This window comes from Mauremys reevesii, linkage group 13, assembly GCF_016161935.1.
Source record: "Mauremys reevesii isolate NIE-2019 linkage group 13, ASM1616193v1, whole genome shotgun sequence".
NCBI lineage: Eukaryota > Metazoa > Chordata > Testudines > Geoemydidae > Mauremys > Mauremys reevesii.
This window is the reverse complement of record NC_052635.1, coordinates 6,923,894-6,940,875: the sequence shown is the minus strand read 5'-3', so window position 1 is coordinate 6,940,875 and position 16,982 is coordinate 6,923,894. Positions and strand designations below refer to the sequence as shown.

Genomic DNA, 16,982 nt, shown 5'->3' with positions numbered 1-16,982 from the left:
TTACCGACAGGCCATGCGAACGGGCCAGCCATAAAGGGAGAAGCAGGGTGAGAAGATGGCTATAGTATTGTGTAACTGAGAACTGTATCAACTCAACTAGGGTGACCGGAGAGCAAGGTGAAAAATCAGTTCAGGGGGTGGGTTGTGCAGAAGGAAGAGAGCACGTGGGAATTATTGGCAAACAATTATCCTGTGGGTAAAACAAAGACCTGGGACACAAGAGATCTGGGTTCCAGTCTAGTCTCTGTAGAAGAGTCCCTGATTACCCTTCAGTAACTCACTAAATCGCTTTGTGCCTCAGTTTCCTCATCTGTTATACATGGCTAATTAAAACCTTTGTCACTCTCAGCTATTAAAGGTGAATCACATTCAGACAGGGACTGTTTGTTACTGTGTGTCTCTGCGGGGTGTGGCACGAAGCAGCCTATGTCTCAGTTCCAGACTGTAGGTCGTACCATAATACTGTTGATAAAAATAGTGATAATACAAACTAATATACTCAAGGGCAGTTCCGGTTCTGGTGTTTGTGGCAAAGACACAGAACTCAGCTCATGCTAACCAAGAGTAACCTCTGAGCCTGGTCTCCAGAGCAGTGAGACGGCTCAGCCTGGGACCCCTTAGAAATATCAACATTTTAATTAACCTCAATGGCCATTGCGCCCCCTGGGGTGTTATGCCTGGGCTGGGGATAAGACACCTACAGAGTTTAATTATCACGTCTGCTTCGGCCCCTGCATTCTGGCTCCCAAGTAAGAAGCCCCCCAGAGGGCGAGGGGTAAATGAGAGAGATTACAGGAATCGCAAGGGACCTTATTACAACTGCGGAGTTGGACACCAGCAAATGGATGGAAAAGATCATTGCTGGAAACCCCCTAATCTAGCCCTGTCTCTCTCCCATCCCTCTCTGTGTGGGGTCTGTGAATATCTCCACATTAACATACTTCCCACCTATTTAGCTAACCACTCCTGACCCCTTAGCGCAGATGCACAGTAGAGGTCCGAGACGAGGTGCGGGTCTATCATTCCGCTCTCTTGGCTAGTAAAGAAGCAGCTTTGGTTTACTTAAATCAGCCCTAATGCTCTAAAGGCCCCGACTCCTGAACCCTGATTGCACAGAGGGGAGGGTAAGAGAACAGTCCTGAGGCTTAGAGAGATGCAGAGTGAGGTTCATCCCAATGAAAAGAGAAGGTTCTCACGGCCAGTGCTCGGGCTGGAACCCAGGAAATCTGGACCAGATTCCCGGCTCTTCCACAACCTGTCACCTTAGACAATTCAATATGATTGAGAGTTTCATCCAACCAGTAGGAATTGGGTCCCAATGCCCAGTGAACTGGAATGAGTTGTGGGAGCCTGGCTCCTTTGAAAATGCCACCCTGAAAATCTGTGTGCCTCAGGTTCCCCTTTTAGGATGTTGCTGAAAATTATCACGGTGTTTGGCTTAATTAGCTAGTGAGCTCTGACAGGAAGGATCTGTCTCACCCTGTGTCTCTGTAACATCCAGGACAACAGTGCCAGGATCTAGCTGGAGTTGCTGGGAGCTACTGTACTGCCTCAAATGACTCAATGCTCTTCTTGGAGTCTCTGGTATCTTGCAAAAGGTGATGTGAAGTCATGCGCAGGACGTAGGCTGTCCTCCATCTACACAGGGGGGAATTTCACCCTCACACATAACCACACCACTGCATGAATACATCCCTGTGCGCACAGAGACACAGAGATGGGGGCAGGAGAACAGCAGGACATACAAACGCAGGAGAAAGCTGTGCTGGATACAGAGCCCTCCAGCTGAACCTCCAGCCCAGTTTACTCCTATTTCACGTCAGTGGGGGAAATTCTCTAGCTTGTGTCACAGAGCCAGAGAGACTAGATCAGCATGAATGTCCCATCCCCCCTCCAATGGCTGGGCCAGATTCTTAGCTGGTAGAAATCTACACAGCTCCCATGATTGCAGTTGTGTTACTCCTGATTTACAGCAGGTGCCTGGCTGGGAGGGGAAGGAGCCCCAGGGAATCCAATGGAATTGCTCAGGAGTCAGGTCAGGGGGAGCAAGACTTGAATCCGGACCTGGGTGGAGGTGGGGATCTGACCAATTCAGTTCCATGGTGCTTCTCTTATTGATGCCCCCAGAGGGCCAGTCCCAGAGGTCCATGAGCGTTAGCTGAAATGATGCCCAATCTCTGTTAATTGGAGACTCTGACAAGGTCTCAGACCAGAAGCCTCTCAGGGATATAGGGCCCTGGTCCTGGGGGGCTCGGCAGAGATTTAAAGACCAGGGAGAGCTGTAAGGAGGCTGGAAGCTGTGAGAAAGCTGTGGGGTCTGCAGCAGCGTGGGGTGATATGCTCCAGATTAGGTCTCCCGGTTGGATACCCAGCACGCAGGCTGTGCACCTCTCCTGGGCGATGGGCCGTTTGGGATAAGAAAGCTGGATGGTGCTAGACAGGAGTCACGGCCGGGGGACAGAAAAGGAGAATTCCCGTCAGCTGGAGCCACCTCTCCCAATGCAGCCAGTGTAAGGCCCCTGCTTTGGTAAAGTTCTTCTCTCTCTGTCCCTCAGTCTGTGTCTGTCCCTGAACCTGTCACTGTGCCTCGTGCCGAGGAAGGTGTCTGCCAAATATTTTCTTTAGAGAGAAATCGATCCAGCCGTCCAGCCATCCTTCCCTGGGCAGTGCCTGCCTGCCAGTCTCTGTATCATTTATCTTCCTCTCTCCATCTGTCATAACCTGAACCCACCAGTATCTCCGCTTCCCATGGCTCTCCTGCCTGGGAAACTCCCTGGAAAAATTCACACCGACACTTCGTCATTGTCATTCAAAGCTCACCTTAAAAAGCATCTGTCCCATCTACAGAGCCCAGCCTGCTGTTCACGGCAGAGTGATGACAAGCTGTGTCTAGGGGCCCTGGAACAATTTGTGCAGTGAGGGCGCTGAGTGCCATTGAACCAAACTGTGAACCCTGGATATGATGGAAACCACGTCAAGCCAGCGGGTGCTGCCAAACCCCCAGCACCACTAGCTCCACCACTTGTGGCTGTGGTTCTTCCCCTTCTCCTGCTTTCCTTTTCCTTCTCCCTTGGACCCCGATAAATACCCCCCCACAACTCACAGCTCCAACAAAGCTGAGGTCATTCAAAGCTGAGAGAGAAAAAACTACTAGTGAGAAACGTTAGCCACAAATGGAAGGCTCTGAGGTACTGTGGTGAGAATGGGGGGTAAGGGCCTAAATAGAATAGAACTGAAGAAATTGGAGTAGGTGAGGAGAGAAGAATAGAATAGAATAGAATAGAATAGAATAGACGTCCCCTTTGTCTCTTTGTCTCTGAACAGTAAGATCTTCAAGGCAGATATTTTCTCTCTCTGTGATCAGCGCCAGCCCAGTGAGGCCATGACCCCAACTGGCCATCCAGTGACAGAAATATACACCGCTCCCGATGGCAGTGAATAATGGGGGCAGTGGAAGGAAGAGTGACCATTGCAGCTATTTTTGTTTCAGTAACTCCCTGGCATTATTTCTCTCCCCTACCTAGGAATGAGTCCCACATGGGGCTGGTCAACTACACTCTGGTGACTCATTTCATCCTCTTAGGGATCCCTGATGCCGACGGCTTCCATATCATCCTCTTCATCACCTTCTTAGTCTTCTACCTCTGCACGCTGCTGGGCAACCTGCTCATCTTCTCAGCCATCCTCGCTGACCCCCGCTTGCACACCCCCATGTATTTCTTCCTCTGCAATCTCGCCGTTCTGGACATTGGAATCTCCTCCATCAGCATCCCTAAATATCTGACCATCCTCTGGGGTCAGAGCAGGGTCATCTCGCTGGTTGGGTGCATGTCCCAGATCTTCTTTGGGCACTTCCTGGGCAGCACCGAGTGCCTGCTCTACACCGTCATGGCTTATGACCGGTATGTGGCCATCTGCCACCCACTGCGGTACCTGCCCATCATGAACCGGAGGGTGTGCGCCCTTCTGGCCGCTGGCACCTGGATCACCAGCTCCTTCCATGCCACCATCCTCACCAGCCTGACCTTCACGCTGCCCTACTGTGGGTCCAATGTGGTGGACTATTTCTTCTGTGACATCTTCCCGGTGGTCAAGCTGGCCTGTGCAGACACGTACGTCATTGAGACCGTGACCTTGACAAACATTGGTCTTGTGCCCATAACTTGCTTCCTCCTCATTCTCTCATCCTACATCAGGATCATCTACTCTGTCTTGAATATGTACTCGGCCGAAGGGTGGCGCAAAGCGGCCTCCACTTGCACCTCGCATCTGGTGGTGGTGACGCTGTTCTTTGGTCCCTGCGCCCTGGTCTACACTCAGGCCCTGCCAAGCAAAGTGCTGATGACTGCTGTGCAGATCTTTGGCAATGTGGTCACACCCATGCTGAACCCGGCCATCTATACGCTGAGGAACAAGGAGGTGAAGGCAGCTCTGAAAAAACTGAGAGGGGGTCAAATGCCTGCACGTTGATGTGTAGCAGCTGCAGGAATCACACGTGAGTCTGAATGGAAACATATCTACAAATACATCTGCACGCTTGCTCCATGGCTTTTGTGAACCTCTGTGTCTCTCCCCATCCCCACACAGCCCCTTCTATCTATCTGGATTTCTACAAATCGTAGAAATGCTCCTAAATATCCCTTCCAGTCTTTTAACATACTGTAAGGCTGACATTTTCAAAGCTGTCTAAGGGACCAGCATACTCATCCTACATCAAAATTAAAAGGAACTGGAGTGCCAAATTTTGTAGAAGACTACGTAAATCTCAGCTTTATTATACAGATCTTCAGAAGCAAGTGCAGCATCTTCTGCAAATGCAAAAGGGGAGGAAAAAATTCCCTTCATCTTCTGGTATGAACCACAGCTCACCAAGCACCTGCCCTAGGTGGCTGCCTAAAATTCCTGGGAGAACCATTGGATTTTTCACCATGGGCTAAAGATCAATGTATTTGTGGTAAAATTTGCAAAACCGCCTAAGTGATTTAGGAGACTAACTCCCAGTTTCAAAAGTGATGGAGGCATTTAGGAGTCTTATTCTCCCTGAAAAGCTGTGGGAAGTATGTGTCTGAGGACCAGATTTTCAAAGGCATTTTTTAGTCACCTAAGAAGGTTTCTAACAGTACCTTGAGTGAGTCAGGCACCAGACTCCCAGTTACTTTCCATAGGAGTTAAACACCTAACCTATTTAGAAGCTCTATGTGCCTAGTGGAATTTACTAAACTCCTTCATAAAGCTAGACCTTATGGCAGATTTTTAAAGACAGGCACCTAGTGGGATTTTCAAAAGATTTGCTCATAGAAATCAATGAGAGTTAGATGTCCAGCACCAGATTTTTAAAAGTGTGACAGATACGGCAATTTCCTGGATAAACCTTATTGAGTTAAGTTTAATCCCTTGGGGTCTGTTGTATTACAGATACAATTGTGTGTATGTTATTGTGGACTGAATGTAACTTTTCTAGGAGAATGATGAATGGAATCTTGGGGAAATGTGAGGAACTGCAAAGAATTGTTTAGGACAGTACATGTGAAGGGGGTACTTTGGAGGTCTTTCAAAGGTATGTTGCATGGAGAAAAAACATTCTCTATGGATTACCTGCTCCTGGAAACTCCAGATCAAAACCCCCATCCTGCATAAAGAATGGACTAAACTTGTCATGCTGGAGCTAGTTCTGAGCTGAGGCTGTTATGAGCTGGTAACCACGGAAGAGACCTGGTTGTGCAGTTTGAAGGACTAATCCCCTGACAGAGCCCATGTTGGAGTTGGGCTGATCTTTGCTAAGCTTATTACTATGCATGTAGGTTCTTTTATGGTTTTTAGTGATACCTCTGTATTGCTTTTACCTTAAGAATAAAATATGCTTGCTTAGCAAGAACTGTGTGGTAAGAACTGTGCACCACCCACAGGGGAGCAGCAAAGCAGGGCTGCTTAGGCAGGATGGCTTTTGAGGGAATAATGCAGTGAAGGGAACTGTTAAGCCTGGAAAAGCCCCAGTCAGGAGGGAAAGAGACATGGGTCTCCTCCCAAGGAAGCCTACAGGTAGGGAGCTGGAAGCCTGCTGAGAGATGCGCCCCTGCTGGACCACTACGGAGAAATACCAGTGCAGTTGCTCTAAACTGTGACAATAATCTGGGCCTAAACTCCAAGGCCATTTGAAAATCCCACTATGTACCTATCTGCACCTGTAGGTGGCGATATACCTGTGAAAATCTGGCCTTTGTCCCATGGAATTTCAGTGAGAACTGGGCACCTTAATGGCTTTTGAAAATGGGATCTACTCTCCTAAGACAATTAGGTGGTTTTTAAAAATTCACCCTCTACTTAGATAGAACTAGAAAGATAAATAAGTAAAAAAAGGAATGAAAATGCTAATAGAAGATTTAACTAATGTGAGAACTCTACACTCATCACACACAATGTGTTTGGGATTTGTGCTGCTTATGTGTCTTCTGCATGTGGTTGTGCTTGAAGTTTGAGTAATATGGAGTGGGAATAAAACCTGTGAATAAAACTTTTTTTTTCTTGTTTCCTACCCTCAGCTGTTGTTTGATTGGAACTTGTCTCTAAGTTTTCTATCCGATGAAGTAGGTTTTCACCCACGAAGTGGGATTCACCCACGAAAGCTTATGCTCCAATACGTCTGTTAGTCTATAAGGTGCCACAGGACTCTTTGCTGCCTCTAAGTTTTGTGTGCTTTTTCTAGGTGTTCCAATGAAAAATAAATCTGGAACTCAGTGTCTGGAATGGACTGGGCCCATTTATAAGACCGGCAGAGAACAAGTGAAATTTAAGAGAACAGTAAAAATATGAAATGAAAATAGTTGGATTTTAAGGCTGGAATTTCCAAAAGGAAGACAAAAGTCTATGGCAATTAGACACTTAGCTCCTGGGAGGTGCCTTTGAAATTCCCACCCTAAAGAACAAGTGTGATAGGAAGTTCACCAGGGGGCGCAGATGGTCTGCTCACTGGTTACTTACCACTTAAGCCCTAAACTGCACATTTAGTCTGACAAACTCAAGGCCACAAGATACTGAGGCCAAGAGCTTTTTAGATTTCAAAAAAGGATCCGACAGGTGTACAGATGAGAACATCTCGAGTTATATAAAAGCCAGTCACTACCATCATTATTACGGACTAGTAATAAATGATCCCTTGAAGCTTTTCTTTGATGGAAAATTGGGTTTTAAATGGACCCGTGCAGGGGAAAACATCACCCACTAGATGGGAACGTGAACCTCTACAACTGAAAAATTGGTTACATTGACACACAATTAACTGAGCACCAAGGAAATTAATGCTACTGGGCCAGAAAGTTATAGAAATCTCACTACGTTTAGATATGGCCATATGACCAGACCCTTATTGGTATAAACTGACATGTCCCCACTGACTTCAATTCACACCAGTTGGAGATCTGAACCATTGACTCCAATGGAGCTGAGGCAGGTTCACAACAGCTGGGGATCTGCCTCCACTGTAGCAGGTAGTGTGCAGAGCCAGTCCTTGTCCTAAAGTGCTCATGATCTAAACAGCCTAAAGGAAGTGGCACTAGTCCCATTTTACAGATGGGAAGCCAAAGCAAGCAGAGTGCAAGTGACACAGGTTGTCTGGAGTCCCACTGGTGCCAACTTTCAAAAGTGCCGGAGGGTGCTCAACCCCCGGCTCTGCCCCAGGCCCCACCCCTACCCCCACTCCCACTCCACCCCCTTCCCCCAAGGCCCTAACCCTGCCCTGACTCCTCCCCTGCTCCACCCTGACCCTGCTTCTTCCTGCCCCATTTCACCCCCTCTCCAGACAGTTGACAAGAGGTTAAGGATAGTTATCATAAGGAAATAGATTCAAGTAGTGTAATGACTCAGCCGTTCCCAGTTTCTATTCAAGCCAGAGTTAATGGTATCTAATTTGCAAATCAATCAAGCTTAGCAGTTTCTCCTTGGAGTCTGTTTTTGAAGTCTTTCTGTTGCAAAATTGTCACCTTCAGGTCTGTTACTGAGTGGCCAGAGAGGTTGAAGTGTTCTCCTGCTGGTTTTTTAGTGTTATGATTCCTAATGTCAGATTTGTGTCCATTTATTCTTTTGCATAGAGACTGTCCAGTTTGGCCAATGTACATGGCAGAGGAGCATTGCTAGCACATGATGGCATATATCACATTAGTAGATGTGCAGGTGAATGAGTCCCTGATGGCGTGGCTGATGTGATTACGTCCAGTGATGGTGTCACTTGAATAGATATGTGGACAGAGTTGGCATCGGGCTTTGTTGCAAGGATAGGTTCCTCAGTTAGTGTTTTTGTTGTGGTTGCTGATGAGTATTTGCTTCAGGTTAGGGGGCTGTCTGTAAGCGAGGACTGGTCTGTCTCCCAAGATCTGTGAAAGTGAGGGATCGTCTTTCAGGATAGGTTGTAGATCTTTAATGATGCACTGGAGAGGTTTTAGTTGGAGGCTGAAGGTGACGGCTAGTGGCGTTCTGTTATTTCACTCTCATTACACTACTTGAATCTTTTTCCATATGATAACTATCCTTACACCTCTTGTCAGCTGTCTGTAATTGATCATCTTGATTATAACTACAAAAGTTTTTTTCCTGCTGGTAACAGGTCATTTTAATTAATTAGCCCATGAAAGCTTATGCTCAAATAAATTTGTTAGTCTCTAAGGTGCCACAAGTACTCCTGTTCTTCCTAGGCAGTCATTTCCTTTTTATTTGTGTGTGACTGATTGTTCCATCCTAAATAGAGTAATTTGCATTTGTCTTTATTGAATTTCATGCTATTTACTTCAGACCATTTCTCCAATTTGTCCAGATCATTTTGAATTATAATCCTATCCTCCAAAACATTTGCAACCCCTCCCAGCTTGGTATCATCCACAAACCCTCTAAGTGTACTCTCTATGCCATGATCTAAATTGTTGATGAAGCTATTGAACAGAACCAAACCCAGAACTGACCCCTATGAAACCCCACTCATTATGCCCTTCCAGCCTTACTGTGAACCACTCATAATTACTCTCTGGGAATTGTTGTCCAACTAGTTATGCACCTACATTATAGTAGCTCCATCTAGGTTTTATCTCCCTAGTTTGTTAATGAGAGGTCATGCAAGACTGTATCAAAAGCCTTACTAAAGTCAGGGGTCTCAAACTCAAATCACCACGAGGGCCACATGAGGACTAGTACATTGGCCCGAGGGCCGCATCACTGACACCTTTACATATAAAGATACAAAAGCCTTGGCTCTGCCCCTGGCCCCGCCCCCACTCCACCCCTTCCATGAGGCCCTGTCCCACCCCACCTCTTCCCACCCCTTCCCGGTCCCCGTTCCAGCCCCTTTCCCTCCAAGTCTGTTCCAAACCCAAGGTGGCTCCCCCTAATGCCACCTTGGGTTCAGAACAGACTTGGAAGGGAGAGCAACCCCTGCTGACCCCCCCCCTCATCCCATTGCATAAAACAAAGCACCCCCTAGTGCCATTCTGGAGCATGGGGGTCAGCACCGACTGGTAGGGGAGCATGCCCCCTACTGAGCCCATATCCCACTCCCTGCAGTCCTGCACTGGGTCATTCTTTTAAGATCCATGGTCTCCTTTAACAGCTAAATCAATGCTCTGTTGCCTTCATTTTTGCCCCAAACACCATTTCTAATGATGCCCATTGGGGTTTGCCGATGGGGGACCTCATTACTTGCTTGAAAATACAGCAAATGTCAACAGTTTAATATGAGTGGTGCTGGGGAGAGAGAAATACATGAGGGAGAAGAGGCGAGAGCGCAGAGACTAGTGCAGGAGGGACGCCAGGTTAAAAGAAGCTGCAGAGAGAAAGGACACAACAGAGCTGAGGGCAAAATTTAACAGAGTGGAGCAACGATGCATAGAAACGGAGATCAGCACCGAGACCCACCCAGCTCAGGCTCCCACCGTGAGAGGCAAGTTCATGGACTCTGCAGCCGGCAACTCCGGGATGATCTCTTATAGGGGACATTTACCCCGAGTCCCTGCCTGTTTGGGGCTGGCATCACATTGGAGCCAAAGCCACCTCCTGTGTGAAATGTTTGATTGGGGGGATTTAAGGGAGATCTCAGAGCATGGAAGAGAGCAAATAGGACCTGCTTGAAGACCGAGTCATGCATCCCAGCTGCAACACACTCCAGGTAACTGTATCCAGAGGGGCAGCTGCAGGACTGGTCTGTCACCTGTTTCAGTCTCTCTCTGCTGCTCTTCCTCACTACAGGGCCAGGTCCCTAGCTGGTGAAAATTCCCATTTCCCATGGCAAGTGAGTCCTTCATGCCACAGAACAGCCACTCACTCCTTGATGGTGGCCTGAACTGGCAACATCAGGGGAAGGTGCAAAAACCTCTGCAGGGGGCAGTTCCAGAATTGACTTTCCAGAGAGGGTTTTTTTTCCTATCCCAGGTCACTTAGAAGTTGAGTTTGACTCAAAAGTGGGAAGTTTTATCCCCTTCTGTTCTGTGGAGCACCCCCGTTGAAATCCACACCTGTGCAGTGGGACCAGCATGAGGACTAGACACCAAAGTCCTGAGGTGGGGGTTTGAGAAGGACTTCCTCTTGTCAAGTGTGGGCTGCAGGGAGTTAGAAGATGGGGAAGGGACATTAGGATCTGGACTCTTGGGATGTAGGGTTGTATCCCCATCCCTGGGAAGGGAATGGAGTCCAGTGGGGAAGATTGGGGGTGGGCTGGGGCTTCTGGATTATTTTCACAGCTCTGGGTGGTGAGTGAGAGTTAAGGAGTGGGGAGGGGATGTGAGTCAGGTCTCCAGGTCTGTATTTCCAGCTCTGGGAGGTAAGTGGGGTCCAGAGGGTTAGAGCAAGGGTGGTTTGTTGCCAGGACTCCAGAGTTAAGGTCCCAGCTCTTGGAGCTGAGCAGGGTCTAGTGGGGTAGAGCAGAGAGGGAGAGATGGGGAGTCAGGGCTTCTGGGCTCGATTCTTCCCCGACACAGGAGTGAATCTTGTCCCAAATGCCCCTGCAAAGATAATCCACTGCTTCTCTGCTCATTAATCATTAACACCCCGGGTTCACCTTCAGGGACACAGACCAAGTAAATGGAGTGTGGGAACCAATCCCAGCTGACCCATTTCGTCCTGATGGGGCTCCCATATCCCCCAGAGCTGCGGATTCCCTTGTTCCTCTTCTTCCTCATCATCTACCTGTTGACGCTGTGTGGGAACCTGCTCATATTGCTGGCAGTGGCCCGGGAGCGCCAGCTGCACAAGCCCATGTACTGGTTCCTCTGCTACTTGTCCTTCCTGGACATGACGGTCTCCTCGGTGGTGGTGCCCAAGATGGTGTCCAGCTTCCTGCCGGGCGGCGGGGCCATCTCCTTCCAGGGCTGCGTGGCCCAGCTCTTCTTCTTCCACTTCCTTGGCTGCACCGAGTGCTTCCTCTACACGGTTATGGCCTACGACCGCTTCCTGGCCATCTGCAAGCCACTGCACTACAGCGTCATTATGAACCACAGAACCTGCCTGTGCCTGGCAGCGGGGACCTGGTTAGGGGGCTCCCTGCACTCCACCCTACAGACTGCGCTGACCTTCCAGCTGCCCTATGGCCAAGAGAACAGGGTGGGATACATCCTCTGTGATATCCGAGCTGTGCTGAAGCTGGCCTGCGGGGACACGGCGCTCAACGAGCTGGTGACGTTTGTGGACATCGGCTTCCTGGCCCTCACCTGCTTCCTTCTGATCCTGATGTCCTATGTCTACATCGTCTCAGCCATCCTGAGGATCCGCTCAGCTGAGGGCAGGCGCCGGGCCTTCTCCACCTGCGTGGCTCATGTCACCGTGGTGGTGACCTACTATGTGCCCGGGCTCTTCATCTACCTGAGGCCAGGCTCCTGGCACCCACTGGATGGTGTGGTGGCTGTATTCTACACCACGGTGACCCCGCTCCTCAACCCCCTCATCTACACGCTGAGGAACAAGGAGATGAAAGATGCCCTGATGAGACTGGGGGGGCAGGAAACTGCCGGGCCCTGAGCTATGATTATCCTGCTTTCAGCAGGAACTGCCTGAGAACTGGCCAGGGAGAGAGGGACTTGGAGACAGAAATCAGGACTCCCCTGTTCTGCCTCTGTTCGGTGGGGGAGCTGGGGTCAGTGGCTTGGAGTAGGAACGGCTGAAAGTTCAGATCTTTGATTTCTGCCCCTGATTCTGGGAAAGGAGCAGGTTATTGTTCTTGGGAGCAGGTTAGGTGTGTGGGAGGGAGCTCTGGGCTGGGGCAGGGGATTGGGGTGTGGACTCTGGGTTGGGGAATGGGGTTGAGAGGTTAGGTGTGTGGGAGGGGGCTCTGGGCTGGGGCAGGGGATTGGGGTGTGGACTCTGGGCTGGGGGTGGGGTCGAAGGGTTAGATGTGTGGGAGGGGCTCTGGGCTCTGGGCTGGGGGTGGGTTGAGAGGTTAGGAGGTGTGGAGGGCTCTGGGCTGGGGCTGGGGTTGGGGGTGTGGACTCTGGGCTGGGGGTGGGGTCGAAGGGTTAGATGTGTGGGAGGGGGCTCTGGGCTGGGGCAGGGGATTGGGGTGTGGGCTCTGGGCTGGGGGGTAGGGTTGAGAGGTTAGGAGTGTGGGAGGGGGCTCTGGGCTGGGGTAGGGGGTTGGGGTGTGGACTCTGGGCTGGGGGTGGGGTCGAAGGGTTAGATGTGTTGGAGGGGGCTCTGGGCTGGGGCAGGGGGTTGGGGTGCAGGGGAGGTGCAGGCTCTGGCTGGGGTTGCAGGCTCTGGGGTGAGGACAGGGATGAGGGGTTGGGGTGCAGGAGGGGGCTCGGGACTGGGGCAGGGGCTTGGAGTAAGGAGGTGTTGAGGGGTGCGGTCTCCAGGCAGTGCTTACCTTAGGCAGCTCCTGGTCAGCAATGCAGTGGAGTTAATGCAGGCTCCCTGACTGCCCTGGCTTGGCCTGACTCCCGGGAGCAAACAACACATCCCTCTGGCTGCTGGGCAGGGGGGCCAGGAGGGCTCTGTACACTGCCCATGCCTGTAGGCGCTGCCCCCACAGCTCCCACTGGCTGCAGTTCCCTGTTTCCAGACAATGAGAGCTGAAGAGTTGGTGCTCGGGGCAGGGTGTGGGGGCAGCGTGCGGAGACCCCCTGGCTCTGGCCACCCCTGCACCTAGGAGCCAGACATGCTGCCACTTCCAGGAGCCACGAGCAGCCAGGGGAGGCAGGGAGCCTGCCTTAGCTCCTATATGCCACCGGACTTTTAGTGGCCTAAAATCTCCCAGATTGGCTTTATTCGCCTCAGGGAGATAGTGCCTAATTCTGGGAGACTCCTGGCCAGACTGGGAGGGTTGGCAACCCTAGTTGTATTTGATGCTGTGAGAAGGTAGTGGGGTTTACTAGGTTAGATCGGGGGGAGGGAATCCTCCTGTAATCAATCCCTAGAGCCGGAAGGGGAGTGGGGGCTAACGGTAAGAGTGGGGTGGGGAGGGGACTGAAGGGTCCAGACACCTAACAGGGTGACAGGGGGTCTGAACCCCCAAAATAGGCAATTGAATCAACAGGTTGCATACAATGTCATTGTGCAAAAACATATACCAGGTAAGGTCTTGTACAGGGCCGGCTCTAGGTTTTTTGCTGCCCCAAGCAAAAAAAAATTTTGGCTGCCCCCTGTCCCAGCCCTGGGCTCCCCCTTCCCCCCCACCATTGCCCCCCAACACACCTCCTGCCACCCCAGCCCTGAGCTCTCCCCCCACACACACTCCCTGCTGCCCCAGCTCTGGGCTCCCCCTTTCTCCCCCACCATTGACCCCACACACACACCTCCTGCCGCCTCAGCCCTGGGCTCTGCCCCCATGCACCTGCACCCTCCTTCTGCCCCAGCCCTGGGTCACTGGTAACTCACTCCCAGGGTGGGTCATTCAGCAGGAATTTTGGATGTGCACAGAACACAGACAGGATTGGTTCCCATACAGTTACAGAACTGCAGTAAAATGGGACAATTTTCAGCTTGTTTGACTGGAGGATATCTGGATGCATATTATAAGACTGTCCTACATGAATGAGGAAAAGTTGAGGTGCCTTTATTATTCTTTTGTTCCACTCTTTCTTTCTATGGGGAATTTGCCAATGCAATATCACTGTCTTCCTTTTAAACAAATAAACAAACAAAAGGCAATGGCTGTTGAAAATAGCAATCCCTAATAACCACTGGGAAGCATTTCTTGCTCAATTTTATCCTACTTTTTCTACAGCAAGTTACAGTGGATCAGTATATTTGATTTGGGAGAAATGAAGTAACAGCTGCCCAAACTGTGCTTGAGCACTCCTGAATTTTGATGTGTTCAAATCTGGAAGGTGGGTGCTGGAGGGGGGGGCTGCAGCTCCGCAGGGGAGCACAGCAGTGTGCGGAGCCAGACACGCTGGTCTAAGTGGCACGGTAAGGGGGCGGAGGGGTTGGAGAAGTGGTGGGAGGTTTCAGGGGGCAGTCAAGGGACAGGGAGCGGGTGGGGGTTGGATGAGGCGGAAGTTCGGGGGGATCAGTCAGGGGCAGGGAGAAGGGGGGGTTAGATGGGTCAGGGGTTCGGAGGAGCAGTCACGGGACAGGCAGCGGTTGGATAGGCATGGGAGTCTCAGGGGTTTGTCAGGGGACAGGTAGGGGTGGGGTTCTAGGGGAAGTTGGGAGGGTCTCAGGAGGGGTGGTTGGGGACAAGGAGAAAGGAGGCTTAGATAGGGGGTGGGGTCCTGGGGGGGTGTTAGGGGCAGGGGTCCCGGGAGGAGGTGATCAGGGAGCAGGGGGGGTTGGATGGGTTGGGGTTTCTGTGGGGGGCAGTCGGAGGGAGTGGATGGTGGCAGGAGGAGGCTACCCTCCCTCCCCGTGGAGTGTCCTATTTTTTGAATGTTAAACTATGGTATCCCTACCCTTCACAATGCAGTTCTCCACTCACAGCACACTGCAGCATGAGGTTCCCCCGTTCCTTTCCAGTTGGTAGTGGCCAAGGGAATGCTGGGAAATGTAGTTCTTTCCCTGCTCCAGGGCTGGCTCTATAGGCAGGGAGCTAATCAAGGAACTACAGCTCCCAGGGGCTCCTGTTGGTTCTCAGCTCCCAGGCTGGATCCCTGCCGGCTGCCGCCCCTGCAAATGGGCTGCCCCAAATAGGTGCTTGCTTTGCTGCTGCCTAGAGCCGCCCCTGGTCTTGTATGAACGCTTGTAGTGGTCTGAACTCAATGGCCAAGCTGAGGTATGAATACAGACTGTGGTTATGAAACTCTGGGTATGTCTACACTACCAGAGTAGTTCGATTTAACTTAACTCGAATTTGTGGAATCGACCTTACAAAGTCGAACGTGTGTATCCACACTAAGGACAGTAATTCGACTTTGTGAGTCCACACTAACGGGGCAAGCATCAACATTGGAAGCAGTGCACTGTGGGCACCTATCCCACAGTTCCCGCAGTCCCTGCTGCCCATTGGAATTCTGGGGTGAGCCCCCAATGCCTGCTGGGGGAAAAAAATATGTTGAGGGTGGTTTTGTATAACTGTCGTCATTCAACCGTCACTCCCGCCCTCCGTCCCTGAAAGCGCCGGCGGGAAATCTGTTCGCACACTTTTCTGGTCAGTGACAGCGCGGACGCCACAGCACTGTGAGCATGGAGCCCGCTGTGATCATCGCTGCAGTTATGACCATTGTCAACTCCTCGCACCTTATCGTCTACCTCTTCCACAGTCAGATGCTGAGAAATCGGGCGAGGAGGCTCCGGCAGGGTGGTGAGGACATGAAGTGTGAGAGTGGCACAGACCTCTCACAAAGCACGGGACCCCGCGCCGTGGACATCATGGTGGCAATGGGTCATGTTCATGCTGTGGAACAGCGATTCTGGGCCTGGGAAACAAGCACGGACTGGTGGGACCACATAGTGCTGCAGGTCTGGGATGAATCTCAGTGGCTGCGAAACTTTCGCATGCGTAAGGGCACTTTCCTTGAACTCTGTGAGTTGCTGTCCCCTGCCCTGAAGCGCAAGGACACCCGGATGCGAGCAGCCCTGACTGTGCAGAAGTGAGTGGCCATAGCCCTCTGGAAACTTGCAACGCCAGACAGCTACTGGTCAGTAGCGAACCACTTTGGCTTGGGCAAATCTACCGTGGGGGTTGCTGTGATGCAAGTAGCTCACGCAATCGTTGAACTCCTGCTCTCAAAGGTAGTGACCCTGGGCAACGTCCAGGTCGTCAGAGATGGCTTTGCCGCGATGGGATTCTCAAACTGCGGTGGAGCTATAGATGGAACTCACATCCCTATCCTGGGACCGGACCACCAGGCCAGCCAGTACATTAACCGAAAGGGCTACTTTTCAATGGTGCTGCAAGCACTGGTGGACCATAGGGGACGCTTTACCAACATCAACGTCGGGTGGCCGGGCAAGGTTCATGATGCATGTGTTTTCAGGAACTCTGGTCTGTTTAGACGCCTGCAGGAAGGTAGTTTCTTCCCAGACCACAAAATAACTGTTGGGGATGTGCAGATGCCTATAGTGATCCTCGGGGACCCAGCCTACCCGCTAATGCCCTGGCTCATGAAGCCCTATACAGGCACCTTGGACAGTGGCAAGGAGCTCTTCAACTACCGGCTGAGCAAGTGCAGAATGGTGGTGGAGTGTGCTTTTGGACGTCTCAAGGGGAGATGGAGGAGCTTACTGACTCGCTCGGATCTCAGCAAAACCAATATCCCCATTGTTATTGCAGCTTGCTGTATGCTCCACAATCTCTGTGAGAGCAAGGGGGAGACCTTTATGGTGGGATGGGAGGTTGAGGCAAATCACCTGGCTGCTGATTACGCTCAGCCAGACAGCCGTGCAATTAGAAGAGCCCAGCGGGAAGCACTGTGCATGCGGGAGGCTTTGAAAGCTAGGTTCCTCAGCGAGCAGCGTGACCTGTGACTGTTCAGTTTCTTTACAGAGAAGCTGAACCCTGCCCCTGTTTCTTTACCCAGTTACTGTTGACTCTCCTCTGCAGTTACATACCCCGTTCACCCCATTTCCCCCCTTCC

General features: G+C 51.1%; 2 protein-coding genes across 2 annotated transcripts; both read left to right on the top strand.

The window, feature by feature from the left end:
- The first annotated feature begins 3,537 nt into the window (after positions 1 to 3,537).
- Positions 3,538 to 4,470, top strand: LOC120381060 (olfactory receptor 958-like). The gene has a single exon (XM_039499100.1). It carries the CDS (start codon positions 3,538 to 3,540, stop codon positions 4,468 to 4,470), a length of 933 nt encoding a protein of 310 aa, XP_039355034.1.
- Positions 4,471 to 11,052: 6,582 nt separating this feature from the next.
- Positions 11,053 to 11,988, top strand: LOC120379860 (olfactory receptor 10G6-like). Its single transcript, XM_039497380.1, has one exon. It carries the CDS (start codon positions 11,056 to 11,058, stop codon positions 11,986 to 11,988), a length of 933 nt encoding a protein of 310 aa, XP_039353314.1. The 5' UTR covers positions 11,053 to 11,055.
- The last annotated feature ends 4,994 nt before the right edge of the window (positions 11,989 to 16,982 follow it).

What these genes read in the sequence shown, in the direction of transcription:
- LOC120381060 (XM_039499100.1), top strand. Translation starts at nt 3,538, where the DNA reads ATGGGGCTGGTCAACTACACTCTGGTGACTCATTTCATCCTCTTAGGG.
- LOC120379860 (XM_039497380.1), top strand. Translation starts at nt 11,056, where the DNA reads ATGGAGTGTGGGAACCAATCCCAGCTGACCCATTTCGTCCTGATGGGG.